This window comes from Papilio machaon, chromosome 2, assembly GCF_912999745.1.
Source record: "Papilio machaon chromosome 2, ilPapMach1.1, whole genome shotgun sequence".
Classification (NCBI taxonomy): Eukaryota; Metazoa; Arthropoda; class Insecta; order Lepidoptera; family Papilionidae; genus Papilio; species Papilio machaon.
The window spans coordinates 1,578,467-1,599,523 of NC_059987.1; the positions used below are offsets into that span (position 1 = coordinate 1,578,467).

Here is a 21,057-nt window from a genome sequence, read left to right on the forward strand (position 1 = left end):
TATATTTAATTCGGTGTCACTAATTTAAATTTTAAGGTCTGTCATCCTTTCAGTTTTACTAATATTATAAATCCGAATGTTTGTTTTAAGGTGCACCCAGAACAGCTATTTTTTATTGTAATTAAGTTTTTTATAACGCCACGCGGACGGAGTCGCGGGCGACAGCTGTATATAAAGAAATTACAATTACCACAGACTGTCCTAAATAATTAATACAAACATTTTGACTGCAGTCTCAATTAAATTATGCGGTTAGTTCTGTGCAGTCAATTATCAACTTTTACTTCCTACGTATTAATAGTGTAAACGCGTCCAACGACTCGTGCGTCACCGTAACACTTTCCTATTCCTGTGACTTGCTTTAAATAAACTATACGAGTGAGCTCTGTTAGGACAAAAGGTTTATGTTCTTTTAGTTAGTTTTAGAAACCACGACTAACGTTTAACGAGTTCATTGTGGTGCATCTTTTATTTTTAGAAACTTCGAAATCACCTAAGAAACATTACTAGAATTATGTAATTACACATATTAAAATTAAACTGTATGTACACCTAATGCTTCAAGTTTACTCTATTTATAACGTTTTTAATGACAATAACGGCCAGTCTTTATTTTCTAACGACACTAACGGTAAACACAAAAACATACAAGAAAATGTGGTTAGATAGCAAACTGCAAGTAATGCTGCGACGTACGTTATATTAAGCTTTTTATGAGGAAACAAAAAGGCAGAATTTCTCCTTTTCTACACAATATCACATTAATAAAACTATTAACAAATTAAAAATGGAATAATGGCGGGAAATTAAAAAAACTATTAAATTAAAAAAGGAGCGATGATATTGTAAAACAAACCAATGGATAAAATCATGCGATTATTTTCTAATTTATTAATTCGCGTCTTATGAAATTTTACTGCAAAAACAAAATTATAAGATAACTAGTATTTAACATATTTTGTATTACAATACTATAAAAGATTCAATAAACATCCTTCAGTAGAGTTCTTGCACACGTCGCTCTTCATTAACTCTTCATAGTCGTGGAGTTAACTAACCGGCATATTATATTGTGCTCTAGAACTAATGCAGCTCGTAATATCTATGACAAGAATCGAGTGAGAGCGCAAGAAGGGAGACAGGCCGGATATAGTCATTACAGCCGCCACGCAGTCTGCGCCTCTCCACCGGGATAATATTAGGTCCTTACATATGAAATTGGCGTTTTGTATGGGAGGAACAAAAAGTCGAATATTTTTTAATATAATATATTTAATTAATCAAAGTATGAACCATTATTTTCTATGCACTTTTGCCATCTCATAGGTAGTTCATTGATCCCTTTACTAAAAAAAACAGTCGGACGGGAATCAATAAAATCTTTGAAGGCGATTTGGACTGCCCCATCGGAGTTGAATTTTTTCCCTTGCAAGAAGTTATCCAAATTTCGAAAAAAATGATAGTCTGTTGGAGCAAGGTCCGGGGAGTACGGAGGATGTCTTAGACTTTCTAATTGAAGCTCTTCTAATTTAGTAGCCGTCTGTTGCGCAGTGTGTGGTCTAGCGTTGTCGTGAAGCAGCAGTGGCGTGGAGCGATTGACCAGCCTAGGTTGTTTAGCCGCTAGCTTTTCCATCATGGTTTGCAATTGCTGACAATAGACATCAGCCGTAATAGTCTGGCCAGATTTGAGAAAACTGTAATGAACAATACCGGCACTAGTCCACCAAACGCTTACAAGTAACTTTTTTGGGGTTAATTTTCGCTTGGGGCAGGATTTGGCTGGCTGGCCAGGATCCAACCATTGCGCTGAGCGCTTCCGAGTATCGTAAAGAACCCATTTTTCATCACAGGTAATGATTCGGTTTAAAATACCTTCGTTATTGTGCCGGTTTAGTAATGTAACGCAACAGTCGACGCGCGTTTGCCGGTTTGCTTCAGTCAATTCGTGAGGTACCCACCTTTCAAGCTTTTTAATCTTCCCAATTTGCTTCAAGTGAATTAAAACAGTTTTATCACTAACATCGCAGCCTGCAGCTAACTCGGACGTAGTTTGCGATGGATCCGCTTCCACAATAGCCTTCAACTCTTCATTATCAACTTGAGTCTCAGGCCGTCCACGGGGCTTGTTCTGCAGATCGAAATTTCCAGAACGAAAACGTTGGAACCAAAAACGAACTGTGTTTTCTTTTGCAACACGACCGCCATACACATCATTCACCCTTCGAGTCGTTTCCGCAGCACTAGTGCCACGGCGGAACTCGTACTCGTAAATAATGCGATATTTTAAGTTTTCCATTTTGTAAAATGAGTGACGCAAACAGAAAAAAACAGAAGAAAAAAAACAAATGAATGACGGTCATCGAACCACAAATACATGAGTCTATAGCTGTACAAATTTGAATTTGGAATTCCTTACCAAAGAGGAGAAATTCGTGATTAAAGTGGCCAGTACGAAAAACGCCAATTTCATATGTAAGGACCTAATATAAAAAAGATAGGCTACGTTTTTAATAGTCAGATATAAAGTACATAAGCAATATTTAAGTTTACTTTCCTTATAATAAACTTCCAGAATATGAATTCAAGATTTAAAAAATATACAATCCATCCACACACACATCCACAACATATTAGGAATAATCAACCTTAGTCGTGCATGGCTGACAGGCGTGGCTGCAGCCGACATGCAGTCTGCAGCGGCGCGGTCATTGTGCCTGCACTGACGCATGCAGCACATAGTGCGTCATTGCTCACCAAAATAAACCACATCTGGTTCCGCTAAACATTTATCTTAGCGATGGATACTTAATATAGGTCAAGTTATATTATCTAACTTTAAACGCTTCCTAGTAAATATGTTAGAGATACAATCAATGGCAACGTTCAATTTCAAACGATCACACAAGACAGCTTAAACAAGCAGATAAATCTTGAAAATCATAAGACGACTCGATGTGGCTGGATTATCACTATTGTTCTTAAGCTTTAATCTATAACTTACACAAGAACTTAAATCTTGTAGTGTTGCAATATTTGCGCATTGCACACGCACTACGCCTAGAGATTTAGCAAAGCGCCCAGTCCATAATGCGACGTCGTAATACTCCTTTGTTTATATTCGCTAGGGCCAATGTACGGAGTTCCAACAACGGTGACTATGTTCATTGGAAGTATTCAGGACAAAATAAAAAAGTTGATCGAAAGAAGTGTCTTACAAAGTTATAGGTACTTTCACAAGTAAAGTTCCTTCAGTACAGAATATGTACATCTATTTACCCAGTTCTCTTTACAGAAGTACATAAGCTAGTTCATAAACAACATGACCCCATTGGCGCTGATGCCGCAAAAAGCCGTTCGCGTTTTGTGTAATCAGACTCGCTGCCACATAGACATTGTATTAGGTAGCAATAAGTGTTGCCAGTATCCAGACAAACATATTCTAGGACGCAGAAAAAAAACATAATCCATAATGGCTACATAATAAGAAATTTTGTTCAAGATATTTTAGTAATTCAATCATCCGTAATGTTTAAATGTTTTAAATTAAAATTCAGGACAATATAGTGATTCAAGTTTACGGTAATATGATTCCTATTATTCTTTTGTTATTTTAAAATGGGAATATCCTAAAATAAATTAAAACATGTTGATTGCGTGAGGAAACAATGGAGCACGCTAGCCGGCGCTCCCCGCTAACAGCACGCGATGTGCCCACATCGGCTGATTTGCAATCACTTCTTACACGTAAAACCGGAATACGAATAAAAAAAATAATTAAAACCGTAAGCCAGAAACTGTATCTTAGAAAGTCGTGACTTCTATATAAAAAAATGATATTTGAAAGATTTCTATTGTATCATTTTTTCAACAGTGTGTTTCGTTTTTGTTACTACGACATAAGACGCAAATTTTTTTTTTCTAGAATATAAAACATTTCAGCCACTACTGGAAAACCTAAGACTATATTGAACACGTCTAAAGGGACTTAGCCACTAGACACAGACAGCTCAAAGCTATGTTACGACTAATGAGAGCAACTTTGCTGTAGCCTCCTTGTATGTAGTTCTCAAGAACTTGGGAGATTTTGTCGTGATGACGTGTGTTTTCAGTATTATATATCTAATATATAAAATTATCGTGTGACAGTTTTCGTTCCCGTACTCCTCCGAAACGACTTGACCGATTCTCATGAAATTTTGTGAGCATATTCAGTAGGTCTGAGAATCGGCCAACATCTATTTTTCATTTTTTTTTTAACTGTAACTATTTAACGACCTTAGTTATAATTAGTTACTTTACAAAGTTATGTAATAATAGCGGTTGCCCGCGACTACTCCAGCGCGGAATGAAAAAAGTAGCCAAGTTATTCCCGCATACATAAGTTACGTTCCAGTCAATATCAGTGTCCGTCTGTTTTGGAGATTACCCGGAACAGACACGGACTCTATAATAAATCATGTTCGCCAAGAATTAATACATTTTTTTTCTATATTACGTACATACACTCCAATTTTCTTAATAATAATATATATATATATATATATATATATATATATTAGGGTGGGTCAAAAAAATCAACTATTTTTTTTTTTACAATTAATACGGAAAAATGGGTTACTAGGCACCTTAAAAAAATTCTCACCAAATATGAACTCTTAATTTTAATAGGAAGATCCTCCGCGTCGCAGTTTTTCATTTTTTTCTCAGTCCAATAGAAAAAAATTCATTCCTCATCATTAATTGGTCGTACAGAAAAATTTTTTTAAGAATTTTGTAGGAAATTTAATGCTCTACAAAAAAGGTATCTTATGTTTTTTCCGTAAACCTCACCATTTCACTAATATTGAAGATTTAAGATTGATTATTTTAAGTCAAATGTCACTTTTGTTTATGAATTTTATAACTCGACAAGAAATGGCTATTATTGAATGCGCAATAGAAATTTTTGTAGCAAATTAACTGCTCTATAAAAATGGTATCATATGTTTTGGCGATTAAATTAAGCGTTCAAAAGATATTCATCATCAAACTTTCATGTATACCGATTTTAAGAGTTTTTGATTAAATAATCGAAAAATTTCAATTTAATCTATCAGTTTTGAGAAAATTTACACGAAAAATTTTTTTTTTATCAACTGAGAAACTTCAAAATGTTTTTCAAGCTTTTTTTATGTGTAAGTATTTTTATCTACATTTAAAAAAATAAATTGTACATTATTTATCGCTTAGTTAATCATTTATCAATAAAAAAAATAATCGCCAAAACATATGATACCATTTTTATAGAGCAGTTAATTTGCTACAAAAATTTCTATTGCGCATTCAATAATAGCCATTTCTTGTCGAGTTATAAAATTCATAAACAAAAGTGAAATTTGACTTAAAATAATCAATCTTAAATCTTCAATATTAGTGAAATGGTGAGGTTTACGGAAAAAACATAAGATACCTTTTTTGTAGAGCATTAAATTTCCTACAAAATTCTTAAAAAAAAATTTCTGTACGACCAATTAATGATGAGGAATGAATTTTTTTCTATTGGACTGAGAAAAAAATGAAAAACTGCGACGCGGAGGATCTTCCTATTAAAATTAAGAGTTCATATTTGGTGAGAATTTTTTTAAGGTGCCTAGTAACCCATTTTTCCGTATTAATTGTAAAAAAAAAAATAGTTGATTTTTTTGACCCACCCTAATATATATATATATATATATATATATATATATACTATATATATACCACACAATTCCCTTATACCATATAATTCCCGATCTAAGCTTTACTTACACGACTGGCTGAACTTTATTATTTTAAGCCACAATGTACACCAGATATGAGGAAGACGGGCTACGAACAACGGGCACTATTATCCCAACAATCCGGCAACTTGCCTTTGTTCCTATAAACGTGTTTATACAACAATACTACGTTTATTACGTTTTTAAATACAACTCTGCCTTCATCGTAATTTTAGTAAAAAACGTAAACGTTAAATAAACTCATTGACAAAAGTGGTTTATTATGAAAAGAACCTAAGACTTAATTGAGAATTATCTAAAAGATAAAGGAAAGAAGTTTTCTAGACGAATGTATTCACAAACCCAATATATAGGCTATAGATAACCTATGTTATGACTAAAGACGTTCACAGGGTGTTGTGTAAGTATAGTAAGGCACTGCGCAGTGCGCAACAATTCCACCGCAATCGCTCTGTTACAAAAGGAATCCACCGAATTAACTGCAATGAAACAATATCGTACAATTTACCGCCTAACAAATTACTGAACATTGCACAATCAAAGTTTGTTTCATAAATAACTAGCTTTTACCCGCGACTCCGTCCGCGCGGAATAAAGTGTAACTAACACGACTTTCTTATATATATATAGATAGATTTCATCACCTACAAAAGCTAAATTTGTCTATCTACACGATATTAAGAATATGTTCTCCTGTAACCATTATTGTCAGTGGAAAGGAAACAGCCTCACCAAAGGATCGCTGCAAAAATTTACCATTTACCAATATCGTCCAGTAGAGGTCGCAAGCATCACCTTTTCTTATCTATCTACGCTTAATATAAACATTTTGAAGTACTTGCCTAAGGCTATGTAGAACGTACGTGGGTGGCTTAGTTTTGTTAGAATCGCCCACTACTTTTTGACGTAACAGCGTGGGATTGTTAACCTATAAACAATCGTTTGCCACAAGTTATGAATGGGATTTAAATGTTTGGAATACATACAATAGACATATAGGTGGACATAAGTGTAGTTTACATCATTTAATTCTTTAGGTATCAATGGAATGTTTTAATATCAATAAAATCACCCCAAACTGTTTTGAATTATTTGGCAGTTAACAGTATCAGTAACAAGGATATTGCCAATCAATCTTCTTGGTATTTTTAGTGTTCGATTTTTCTTAGAATTCGTACATATCTATCTATCTATCTATATCTATCTATATATATAAAAGAAAGTTGTGTTAGTTACACGATTTATAACTCAAGAACGGCTGAATCGATTTGACTGAAAATTGGTGGGCAGGTAGCTTAGGACCAGGAAAAGGACATAGGATAATTTTTACCCCGTTTTCTATTTTTTATTCCGCGCGGACGGAGTCGCGGGTAAAAGCTAGTATATATATATATATAAAAGAAAGTCGTGTTAGTTACACTATTTATAACTCAAGAACAGCTGAATCGATTTGACTGAAAATTGGTGGGCAGGTAGCTTAGAACCAGGAAACGGACATAGGATAATTTTTACCCCGTTTTCTATTTTTTATTCCGCGCGGACGGAGTCGCGGGTAAAAGCTAGTCTTCTTATATAGTCTACTTCAATTCTCAAGGTCATTTCATGTTAGGCCTTTTTAATCAATGTTGGTACTATAATATATACGTAAGAAAACAAAACAAAAAAGTAAATGAATAAAAAATTAGGTAATTAATCTAAATCGACAAAAAACAGATAAAATATATCTAATTTGTTTGTGAAGATTGACCTCGGAAACAATATAAACTGTGATAAAAACAATTGCACGCTTAATTAAACTACAACATCTAAAGGAAAGTTGAACGACCTAATCTGTTGTTTTGTAACAATTAGTCGAGATAAACGAATTACTTCTTTATATAGTGCAGCATAAGATCTATAATACCAAATTGATAATAGATAATAATGTGACGCAAACGTCGTAGAATGTACAATCGCATACATAAATCATATGGTACGTTTGTAATATATAGAAAATATCCTTTAGAATGTAAAATTACTCATAATTGAAGTAAGAGTTCCTATAGAACTAGTAGAACATGAACAGTTCCCATTTTATTTTAGTGGTAAGGTGTAGTTAGTGCAGTTACCATATAGATAGAAGAAACTTGTTTGTGCGCACAATTAATACTTGATTTTTCTTCAATTATTGTATCTAGAAGACAATTACTTCGCATGTATTTTTATCTATATGCATGTGCGTCGCCTGGGGGAGAGGGGGACCCCTGATAGAGATACAAATAATGCAAAATACATATAAAAACTACTTCGAATAAGATCATATTAATGGTAGCTGGCCCCCTTCGACCTAGCCGAGATCTATAAGGTTATCGCCTGTGGTACGCGGGCAAGTTTAGTTACAGAAATTCTATCATAAATATCCTAAGTATTCTTGTTTCCAAATATATTGAGACAGCACATCTATCTTGATATTACTATTATGCTTAATGACCAATGTTAGTGACTGTACCGTACAATCGTTACTTTCAATCGATCGATAGTTAGAGCTCCCACGCGACAACATTAAATATTTAGATACCAAAACCTATTTGATATTACTTATATATATCAATGTCTTATTTTTTTACCTACTCGTGTTTGTAAGGTAAAATTTGTACTTCTAGTAGTTCAAAAAAGAATTGAAAGATGTTTCTTACGCTTTATATTGCAGATAATCATAATTGTAAAACTGACACTATGAACAAACATTTATTTTTAACATAATGTTACATGGCAACGTAAGTCCTTAATCTCTGAGCGTCAGTGGCTCAGGGGTTAAGCACTTGACTTGCAATCTGCACGTCCTGGGTTCGAATCCCGACATGTAATAATGTGTTTTTCCATTTACATATGTAAATTTACCAGTCATTATTACAGTGAAGGAAAACATCGTGATGCAACCTGGCCATATCTGCGAAGATATTCAAAGATATATGTGAAGTCAACCATCCCGCACCTGGCCAGCATAGTTGACTATAGCCTAATCACCCCTAACTTAGGGTAGGCTCCGATTACATGACAATCAATAAGAAGGACATCGGACCACACGCGTTATGTAATGTAATTGAACTTAAATGAGTTTGATTTACTGTACAAGAAACTGAAAATAAATCAATATTAATGTGCAGCAGCGACAAGTTGCCGCGCAAATTATTGACCTCCTATTACACAGATGTGTAATCTTTAATCGAACATGAAATTTTCAAACAATTCACGAATCTAAAGTTAGAAGTGTAAGGATTATGCAGATAGAGTTTAGAGAGAAATACCTTTTATTGATCAAAAACTATTCTACAGAAGGAAAGAATAGATTTCCTAACAACTTTTGTTTTTGATTAATTAATTAAATGCTTAAAACGTTCGGAAAACGTCCTTTTTTAATGAAAAAAATGAAAATACATATTTGAGCAACTTTACAGTGGTAAAAAATTAAATACGGTTATTAATGTTTACGAAGACGGACAAACATTACTTTAAACTAGACCAGATGATAAAAAAGGTAAACAGTAACAATTTCAAATTTAAAACAAAGTTTATCAAAGTTCTCTGAGGCTGTAATTACGTCTCGGTGTGAAATGCGGCGGAGCAAAGGGCAGGACTAGGGTTCATGGCAATCAGCTGCGAGCCGGTTTGATGCACGGCCGCTATTACACCGTATGACACGCAACAAGGGCCCTTTCCGCATAACGAGCGTGCGACAGGAAGACTGAAATCGTCGCTATATTATTATATCTCTTTATTATGATAAACGTGTCGAAATTGGCAGAATATTAATTGACGTGGCCATCTTTGTATACAAGGCCGGTTGTTGACTTAAAAAGAGGATTCTACATTCGTATTAAATTTAAATTAATGAAAGTGTTAAGGTCAAATTTAATAATGAATGAATGTTTTTAAATAGCTTGAATTTTATTGGTTTTATTTTGCTTTATTGTTGTACGAAATTAATCATATAATAGGTGTGATTTTCAATAACATTTCTTCAATACTCTATTAATAAATGGAGGATTAATATTAGTAATAACAATAATAATTGATGACACAGATACAAAAGAAGTGCTTGCTTACTGAGTTTACGTTCATCACCTATATAATAGAACAGAATTATAAAAAATATCAGTAGTTATCAATCATTTTCAATGTTACGTGTGACATGTAATCACCAAAGATGCAAGTCTGTGTACCTAACACGTTAGTATGGAAGAATAACTGCATGGAAATTTTGCATTTATTACATTCAAAAAAAGAATATCTTTTCAAAGCCCAAATTAAATCTAAATTAATTAAACAATTTTAATAAACTATGTACTTTTGAAAAGAATAGAAAATTTACAACTAACCATAGGAAAAAAAACATCATAACGAAAAAACCTCTAATACTTTAATCTACTTTCTCTCGCCAAATTCTCACCTGACCAACTACACTACATTTTTCAGCGAATAATTATTAAATTTGGAACATGAGGGCAAGTGCATCTCCGTTCTTTCATGACTGGCCAGTTTAACAGCTCGTCTGCTACGCTGCAGCGAGCAACTAGGCCAGACAGAACAATGTCTTTTACAAAATTGTACAATGAAATCCCTATCTAAAATTACTCTTGTTTGTTACCTAAACATATGTATTATCAAATATGTTTTCATTCTAGTATATCAAGATGTTAAGAAAAATTAATTACACTTTATTACGTCTCATACTTCAACTAGCTGTCGCCCGCGATTCCGTCACCGCGGAAAAAATAAACATTATAAGTACCCTATGTGTTCTTCCAGACTATGATCTATATCCAAATTTCATCGAGATCCGTTGAGCCGTTCTGGAGATACCTTCAAACAAACATCAATCCATCCATCCAAACATTCGCATTTATAATATTAGTAAGATAGAATGAACTAAATAGCCGGGATATTACCATGATATTAGTTAGATATCTTGTTATTTCATAAAAATATAGATTGTGTGCATATGTTAAGGTAGAAAACCTGCAGTTACATTTTATAGAAACCGCTTTAAGTTAGCAAAAGATTTTAAAAGGATCACTTCTAGGACGTCTTAGCGTAGAATATAACACTCGTAAAATCATCGTGTACAAAGTTGACAAACGCTACGAACGTCCATCCATCGGCCACGTGAATCGTAAACAATAAATACAAGTGAATAATGCAACGCGCGCACGATGACGTAAACAATGTATCGAACATATCTAAGCAAACCAAATAAGATTCTCTGATGATTTTTATAGGGTATCGCGATCATGACTTTCATGTTATGTAAATATATAGGATAGACCTGGTACCATTAATTTAGAGCACGCAAAATGCACATTAAAATTGGTTAAACTAACAAAAGAATTTAATTAATTGTAAACACGTTTAATAGGGAAAGATATCTTTCCGATTTTTTGAATTTTTGTGGAAAGGAATACTAATCTCTTTTTTGTATAATTTAACAGTGAATCCAATAAATTTCTATATTCTTCAAAAATTTAATAACAAAATTGTTTTAAACCTTGTATTTTTATTGATAACTAGCTTTTACCAGCGACTCCGTCCGCGCGGAATAAAAAATAGAAAACGGGGTAAAAACTATCCTATGTCCGTTTCCTGGTTCTAAGCTACCTGCCCACCAATTTTCAGTCAAATCGATTCAGCCGTTCTTGAGTTATAAATGGTGTAACTAACATGACTTTCTTTTATATATATAGATAAGATTTGTTTGTACCTTATATGCCTAATATGTTTCCTCACAATTTGTTTTATTCACCCCTCTCTTACAATATTGAACAAATTGGTGCTTCGAAGTTTGTAGTTAGTGAAGTAATCACAGAGCCCGCACGCAATGGCGCCAAGGGTTGTAATAGGCATATTCCGTGATGCTATTTACCTAATTTTGGCTCCTTCATAATTCCAAAGATGCGGTAGCTATTTCAACGGAAACTGGTCGTTTTTTTGCCGTCTTTATTTCTATAGTGTTCCATTTCAGTCGAAAGCGCAGACGAGTAGCTCACGACTAACTCATTAGCGCTTAGAAGTCGATGTCTGTCAGAACATGCTGAATAGGAAACGCTTACCGTATTAACGTCTTCTTTCTCGTTAGCTACCTTTGTATTGGCGTTAGGAAATTATCTATAATATAAATAGAAGTCTTTTTTTGAAGTCTGTAGCGTAACCTTGTACTTGTACTACGTTTGTAACATTATGGAAGTTATGTCGGTTTCGGAGGAGTTATTTTAAGTTAAATTTCTGTGTCAAATTTCATTTAACGTCCGGAAATAAAGAGATGAGGTGGTAAAAATGGTATAAATTAAAAAATAAGTCAAATAGATGTCTTCTCGCATAATAAATATCTCGGAAAATGTGTCTCAACCTATATTGTTGGGTAAATGTTACAAAGCTGCTATTTCCTAAATATAAAAATACGACAAAAAAAATACGTTGACATAAAAAAAACGACTCGACGATTTATTCAAACAATTGAATTCCAATAAATAACAAACAAGGTATGCGGAATACGATACGCTTGAACTCATAGGTTAACAATTAATAATATTTTTATTTATTTAATATATAGTCATGTCAACAATTGAATAATAAGAAATGAACAAATCGACAAAATATTGTGATACGATACAAATACCAAGCTATTTACTCATATCATTAAAGATAGAAATATTTATGCATAATTAAAATAAGTCGAGGAAATACAATTTAATATATGCGAATGCAAACAAAGCAAGTGTTGCGTTGTTACACCGTTTAAGGCAAAGGCATTATTGGCTTTATTCAGATGTCTCAATCTCGACTATGGTCAAACGAGTCTAGTCGCCGTACAAGTAAAGCAATGTATTTCACTTGCGTAACATGCCCTTATCTAGTCGTTTATATGTGACAAAAGCGTAGTTAACACTTCTCAGTTCTGTCGACTTTACGAGAGAAATGCAAGGGCTCTTCGGACATATAACGGATACATTGCCTTTTACATAGCTATGGGAAGATCAAGAAAATATATCAGGTACTGTTAGCGGATTTAATTTAATAGAACGGGAAAGAATACGAATTCAATTTTATCACATATCTATATATATAAAAGAAAGTCGTGTTAGTTACACTATTTATAACTCAAGAAAGGCTGAATCGATTTGACTGAAAATTGGTGGGCAGGTAGCTTAGAACCAGGAAACGGACATAGGATAATTTTTACCCCGTTTTCTATTTTTTATTCCTCGCGGACGGAGTCGCGGGTAACAGCTAGTCAATAATAAAAAACCCATACCATGCATTTTACAATTAAATATTACAGTAGCTAGTTGATTAGTGATTTTACGCAATTTGTGTTATTTGTAATGGCTTTGCCCGACCGTGTACTAAAATTATAAATGCCAATGTTTGGAGGTTTGTTACAAGGCATCTTCAGAACTGCTGCATATTTCTCGATGAAATTTGGTATAGATGTAGAACACAGTCTGGAAGAACACATAGACTACTTATATATTTTTTTATTCTATGCGGACGGAGTAGTGGGCGATAGCTAGTAACAAAATATTTTCACAATATATTAACAGTTTAATGCTATACAAATAGTATTTACATCACCGCAACTAGTCAAACGTAACGCAAATACACATTTAACACTTACATTTTCCGCGCAAATAAACTGATTGACGAAATCAAATGCCACGCAAATGCGGTCAAACTATCCATAGACAATTTAGTATTTATCATAACAAATGCTGAAATGTCTATGGAAAGTTAGGAATAACGTAAGTTCTAATGTGTTTAATATTTTTATACGAGTAGCAGCTAACAGTAGGTACCTAAGCAAATTTTATTATAGGGATAGGCGAATGATAATTTAAACTCGTTGAAAAAAAAACATAAGCTCGATTTACTGTACGTGCTCTATTGTAACATTATGGGAAAGATTTATCAAATATTACTTTACTCTTAAAATTCGGTATAGCATACGAGAAAGCCACTCAGATCCACAATAAATTCAAGACAACTCGTCTATTACGTGTTGTGTTGTAGATAGAGAAGAGGTTGTCTTCAATTTTTATATAGGCAGTTAACAATGGAACATAATTTTATGAAATAAAATGACATTAGACGTATGCGTCAGTCTTGATACAAGCCAAACCAAAGTTGAAAAATTAGATAGCATTTGAATGCTATATTAATGTAATCTTACTAATATTATAAATGCGAATGTTTAGATGTATGGATAGATGGATTTTTGATAGAAGATATGTCCAGAACGATTCAACAGATCTGGCTGGAATATGGCACAGATGTAGAACATGGTCTGGAAGAACACATAGGCTACTTACCTACTACGTTTTTTTATACCGCGCGGACGGAGTCGCGAGCGACAACTAGTATTACATGTATCATTAGGTGAGTTATTTCTTAAGTTACCCATTCGTGTCACAATGTCTAATACTTTCATTTATGTATAAAATACCGCGTACGTTGCGTCTATAATTCAAATAACTTTCGCTCTTATCAACTCAATTGCCTAAAAGTAGCAATGATGTAACAAATGTCAACAGTCCGACACAAATAGAGGCAAATCGGCAATTCTGTTACGCCTTCACAAACACATTCTTAAATCAATATTCGCGAGCCGCCAATTCAGAGACAGACAGTACGAAAGAACGTTTATTTAATAAAAGAACGGTTGCTCTGCTGTTCAAGAATCATAACACATTTCAATTAGAATAAAATTAGCTGCGTTGACAGTTATATTAACCTATATTTCTATTTAAAGAATTAGAGCGTTTATCTTTCCGTTTTTTTATATTATAAGGTGGCAAACGAGCAAGCGGTCACATGAATTCGCCGAAATGGCGAAGCGACCGCTGCCCATAGACATTTGCAATTGCAGATGCCTTGCCTACCACCAATTGACGAAGGAGGAGACGCACAAAAAGAGAATATTTAACCTTCCTATGCATCTCCTCCTCCATCAAATCCATATCTCCTTCCCATCCTTTCCTTATATAAAAAAGGGTGGGAAGGAAAAGAAGATTAAAATTAGGCCTCCGGCACCACACTTATCAGACGAAACGCGAAATTACTTCCACTTCACGCCTGTCTTCTGTGTGGTCGTGGTATTTCTAGCTGGCCGTTCTATGGTTAAGAAAACTTAAATCGCATCAAATCATTTTATTTTGCGAACTTAAACCGTTTAAAGTTCACTAATACATTTTGGAGCTAAAAGTAAACCGCTCGTAAACGACCCTTAAGTGTTAACATGAAGATTTCTTTAGGCTTGAAGCCAAAAGCTTTTCCATACAAACAAAAGTTGTCGCGCTAATGCCGAACCTCACTTACGTTAAGAGCTGTAAACTTCAAAATATGTTTTACCGATGTTTTCAAACGTTTTCGTCTTTTTGCACTTCACATAAAATGAACTTTGTCTTAAAAAAAAATAACAAAAGGTTAAAATAACAATTTAAGTTTGGTATATGAGGCTTTATAAAGGAAATTTTTAATATCCCTTCTGTTAAAAAAAATTATAAGAACAAGAATATTTTTACCCTATTCCAATATTATATTTGCGTAGGCGGCGACATTTAAATACATATGTCTAAATTTTCATAATATGTCAAGTGTGTTGACATTTTTTACATATCAATTTCAACCTACATATAAACAAACATTTATTTCTAAATTATATTTTTACAACATGAGAAATGAACTGAATTATACACACAATCATTTAAAGAAATACTTACAATTGTGCTCCAATCATTGCATTAATTATTACATGAATCAAAAACTTTGTACCGCTTTTTAAGGAAAGTAATACAATACAATTTAATGTAGATAAGTGCTTTATGCACTGCTTCTCCAGATAAACAGTTTTAAAAAAAAAAAGAAAAAAAAAATTTACGGTTGAATTCTGACCAATTGGCTATCAGTAGTAGATAATAAAAGTCAATATTTATTTGTTTTCACTCGGGTAAGGCCAGGATATTGCACTGGTTGTTATATATTCTAGTATTTTAATTAATTACCTGACTGCAACTCGAACGCTGGATTCATTGCTGGCCATGTCTAAATGTGCATACCTTTAAAATAGAAAAAAAAAATTAAATACATCTAAAAATATGACAATAATTTGTTTGCATTTTACATTATCTTTTCCTTATTATAATGGAAACCTTTTCTCTCTTAATTGTGAAATTTACCACAAGTTTTTTGTTATCTATCATTACACCGTAACACATATTGTTCTATTCAATTTCTACAAATTTAATTAGTAAATAGAGGTTTGTTCTTTTAAATATGAAACAATATATCATAGCATAATATAATAAAAATTAAATCTATATATTATAACATAATGTTTAATAAATAAATAATACCTATTTGAAAATTAAAGAAAAATTTACGCATTACCTTATTTTTATTCAATAACTGCAATTATAAAAATCTAGATAAGCCCCTTGGCTTGTAAACATAACAATGCGATAACGAGGATATTTTATTTGGCATGAGATAATAAATATTGATGATCGATGTATTTCGTACGTAGAACTTATCTAAACTACGAGAAGTTGGTGTAAAATATTTTAGTTATTTTGTCATAAATGCTGTTTAATAAAGGTCTTTACTTACAAAAATATATAGTATCCTTAATTTTTCTCGATTTTAAGCATATTCCTTTAAGATATTCATCGAAACTACACGCTTTTTTAACGACTGAGATTTCCGTCCATCTTTCACTATTGTAACATAATTAAAGAAATAGAAGAGACTTCATAATTTATAGAAAACGTTATGAAAATTACGTATTAGCTCTAAAATATACTTTCATGTGAAATTCATTATTAATACACGGCGTTATTTTATAAAATCGCGATAATAAACAATCGAATTTTGAATACAAAACGCCGCGACATCGACAATCGCTCCCCAACACTCGCACAGATTGACACTGACAGAATTTGAGAACGAACGACAGAACTACTTGAAAAAATAACCTTCTGTCAATTGTCATTTTGACATCAGTGACCTTTCCTTGAGATAATATTAACAGTATACATTTTTCAATTGAAATAACCAAGATTACAAGAATTTATATGACGAGTAGAATTCAATAAAACGAATGAGATATCAAAACAAAATAAATTATGAGTTCAATGACAAATTTGAAAGAATTTGTAACGTGCGAGAGATGGCGATAACTTCGCGATGGCAATAGTAACGATAACCCATGAGTAACCTCGGTTTCAAAGTGTTGCGATAGATGGCGTTGCATTAAAAAAAGGAAAAATGGAGAACAAACTGCAATGAAAAATGTATATCGGACACTGTTATTGTCACATTGTGTTGCTGATGAAATAAAATAGTATGTTTTAACAAAACCGTTCCAGAACCATTTTAACCATATTCGGCGCTCGGGTGCGACAATCAGTCTGTTTCCCTTAGGGCCTGACTCCCATTCGCGTTGCACCCACAGAGCCGTCTTACCCTGCAATTCACTTAACATTTCAGTATGATGGTTTGGAAACTTCAAAGTGAGAACAATAAGAAATAATATAAATAAGCCATCACCATGATGTATCAATAATTCTTAAAACATATCACGTACCATTTGCCAGAATATTTCAAAAGTAATGAGAAAAAAGTCGCGATCTTATGGGCTACGGAAAAGCCGCAAAAATATTTTTCCTTTAAGGCCTTTTACAATTCCGAATAATCGACTTGGTACGTGACAAACTTGGCGCCAATCCAACCTTGTTTTTTATCAGTTTATCTTTTAACGAAAATATCTTTGTAACTATTTTTTGTACACTTTATTTTTACACACTCTCCATTTAATTCTACCTTTTACTTCTTTTCAAATTATTTTAATAGTTGCGATCTTGTGCTCCTCAACTTTTACTGAATCTTTAAAAGCAGTCTGATTAGGAGCTAGGTTTTATGAAAAATTGAATTACAAGTTCAGGCACAATATTAAAAGTCATAAATACATGTTAGGGGAAATTAATAGATGTTACAATTTGCTAGTAGGCAATAACTGACAGAAAATAGTAGGCAAAGTATATCATTACGAGGGCGCCGTGTGCAATGCCTATTAAATTTGTAATGGCGTCGAACACGGAACAAAAATCTTTTCGGTATTTGAACAAACAAATTTCCTGGCGCTTTTTAAAACGTAGCATTTGATTTTTAAAGTTTTAATAACATGCCATGAATCTAATTTTCTCAATTAAAACACTTATAATATTTGTATAAAACGATGGTTAGTTCGTTCTTTTAGTAAATATTTTAACAATTAGCTAGAGATAGTATTAACATTCCTGCTTTCATTTTCTTTGCAGTTCCTATTCTCATTTCGATTTCACTTTTATGTACATGAAAATTAGCTAACATCAAAAGTTTGAAGTCTTGAAGTAACTGTTTATTTATTGATTAGAAATATGAGGACATTGGGGTAAACAACTAAGTATATTTTATGGTGGATAATAATTTATTGCACTGTAAACGTCACATTAGTTGGCTGTTAATGTCTCAACAAGTTTCTGAATTAATTAATTAAATTAATTGCATTAATATTAATAGCAACGGAAGCTTTGGGTATCGCCAGTTTATGTAAAGATATCACACGTCCGTCCGTGTTCTGAGATCAAGGTTGCACAGTAAGGTTCGAAAGCTGCCGTTTGTGTGAGCCGCCAGCCACCGCCGACATCGCCACTGTTGACTCTTAAAATATACACGGACATTTCCAGCGGAGCCACTTACGTACACAAGGAGTCACCGCAAGGAAGTTTAAACTAGAAATTAGGCGGCGATAAGCTATGGGGAGCAGTTAACATATGTATGAAGCGTAGTTGATTAAGTCACATCTTTACTAGTACTTATTAAAATTTTATTTCTAATTCTATATTAAGATATAATGATTGCATGAGTTTATAACAAACAATACGGTGTCAGTGTGTGGGATTGCTTTAGATCTGTAACAAATTATATTTGAATATTGCCATTCAAATTAATAGAGTGTGAATGAATTAACATGACTGCATAGCGACCAGAGGCTGCGTAGCGCCTGTGCGGGGACAATAGGCTCGCTGCGAGGGTGTCGGGCCCGCTCACACGGCGTGCGCCAACGCATGTCGACCCTGTCGGCCATGTCGGGGCGAATGCCCGCACGGGAAACAATACACGTTCTATTATTTGACTCCTCGACGACCTGCGTCTTAAGAAGTGTGCACACCACCTCAGCTTGCTGTCAAAGACCCATATAACTCACAGATGTACACATACAATCTTTTTGTAATTTTTAAAACACTAGATGCTAGTATGCAGTCTGTCATAGTCACTTAAATTGTATGCCTAAAATCTAATTTTTTTTATAAAAAATAAGAATCTTGTTACGAGGTGTAGTATATAGACTGTGACAAGTACATTAGTGGGTGAGTGTGAATCACGCCTTAGGGTTAGCACTCGCGGCTAAGTGAACGGCAAACGACAATATTCCTTTCATGGGAAATTGAACTTTTACTTAGCAGTCGTTAATGTGCTGGAGGCTGGAGGTATTCCGTCACAAGTCCGGGAACAATTCATTCCACTTCGCTGTTAAATGTATTAGCAACGTAGCTCTTCTCTCGAGCTTTTGTTTTTAAACAGACGACGTATGTCACTTCAAATTGACATGAACTTAATAAGAGGAACGAACAATCCATGATGTACACATTATTACAAAATTTGAAATGAACTATAGCTTGTTGCGTAAAAGTAAATTTTAGTTATCAAAATTTGTAACTAGGTATACTAATCTTGATAAAACCGAAAATTGGTTTCCAACAGGTCAGTGTAATGACTCACAAGATATTTTCTATAACTAAATCTAATTAATCCTGTTCTAATAACTTCTTCTTACTATCTTACTAATATTATAAATGCGAATGTTTAGGTGGATGGATGGATGTTTGTTGGCCAAAGCAAGTACTCAATATTTTTTAAATTTTTCTACACATTTTAGTACGATCCACAGTTTTCTTTATTATAAAAAAACGCAATTACATTGAGCTAGTATTTTATTGCGCTATTCTTCGGAAAAGTCAGGTTAACTTAACTATTCATGGTATAGCCAGTTTTTAGTTCTCGCTTCTAAGATAAATGAGTTTGTGCTTCACAAACCTTATTAGATAGAAAGACTGACGAGTTTTTATAGGGAATTGAGGTAACACCTTAATAACTGTACCCTATTTATGGCAAATAAATGAATTATTAATTAATTATTATTAAAGATGGGTATAATGTGCGGAGTAGGAAGAAGGAAAGTTGGTCGTCGTCGGCATGAGCCACGGGTTGTTAGAAAGCGCGGGAAAAGTTGCCGCTTTAAAAGCGCCCTCTAACGACCAACTTGGCTTGAATTCTTTGCAAGAAGGGTGATTAATCTCTTCTAAAATTTCTGTTTTATTCTCAATTTTATTGTTTACAAACTGTAACTTTGTAATTATTACCCTGATCATAATTTTTAATGATTCCATAGAACAAAATAATTAAAAGATTGACATATTTTACATCACTATACTACTAGAAGTACGATTTTTCAGCTAACAATAAACCAGTAAAGATCGCGATGTACGTATTACGAAAAATCTTCACGCATATTTTCAAATAAAGCAGTCGTGAAAATATAAAGAAAAACAGTATTATGAATGGGGTACAACGATAAGTGAGATCACCCGCACACGGCGCAGCGCCGCGTCTAATCTAGTCTCTATTGAAACAAACGTATCATAGTAATGTAACACAAGGAGGGTGCGCGGCGGCGCGGAGTGGGGGTGCGTTGACCTCGCGCCAGGTTTACGAGTGCATTTGCACAGTGACACCCCCCGCGCCCGCACCTCCAGACCGCCCCTCCGTCGCGAGCCTCTCCTCCTCTGTCCCCGGCATGCGCGCACGCAGCGCGGCAGTTCTCGAAATCGCAAAAAGGCTCCAATTATAATACGGGACGCGGGACCTCTCCTGACAACTTGGAAGCTCGCCGCTCGCCGTCGCCGCTCGCTACTCGAAATGGAGCACCTCTGACTTCATTACCGCTCATGCCTCGTATAACAAGTTGATAAAAACATTTTGGTGAATTTAAGATGAGTAGGATTTTGATTTTTAGTATAATTGAAAAAGCAAACATGATGATGGTTTCTTTTCAGAGTTTCTCACTGGTTTTGGATACACGGATAACCCGTTCTTTGCATTGAATTCATTATAATTTGACAGTAAAGCATTTAACTCTACTATCAAATTGTAAATGTAATGAATGACA

The 21,057-nt window shown here is 33.9% G+C and overlaps 1 protein-coding gene across 1 annotated transcript in view; it reads right to left on the bottom strand.

The window, feature by feature from the left end:
- The window catches only part of LOC106719015 (kinesin-like protein KIF21A), a 46,495-nt gene extending 29,790 nt beyond the window's left edge, over positions 1–16,705 (bottom strand). The window contains exons 1-2 of the mRNA XM_045681817.1: positions 16,398–16,705; positions 15,794–15,847 (exon numbers count right to left, since the gene is read on the bottom strand). Coding sequence (XP_045537773.1) covers positions 15,794–15,831 — 38 coding nt within the window. The 5' untranslated portion in view covers positions 15,832–15,847; positions 16,398–16,705. The remainder of the gene's footprint in view (positions 1–15,793; positions 15,848–16,397) is intronic.
- Between the last annotated feature and the right edge of the window lie 4,352 nt (positions 16,706–21,057).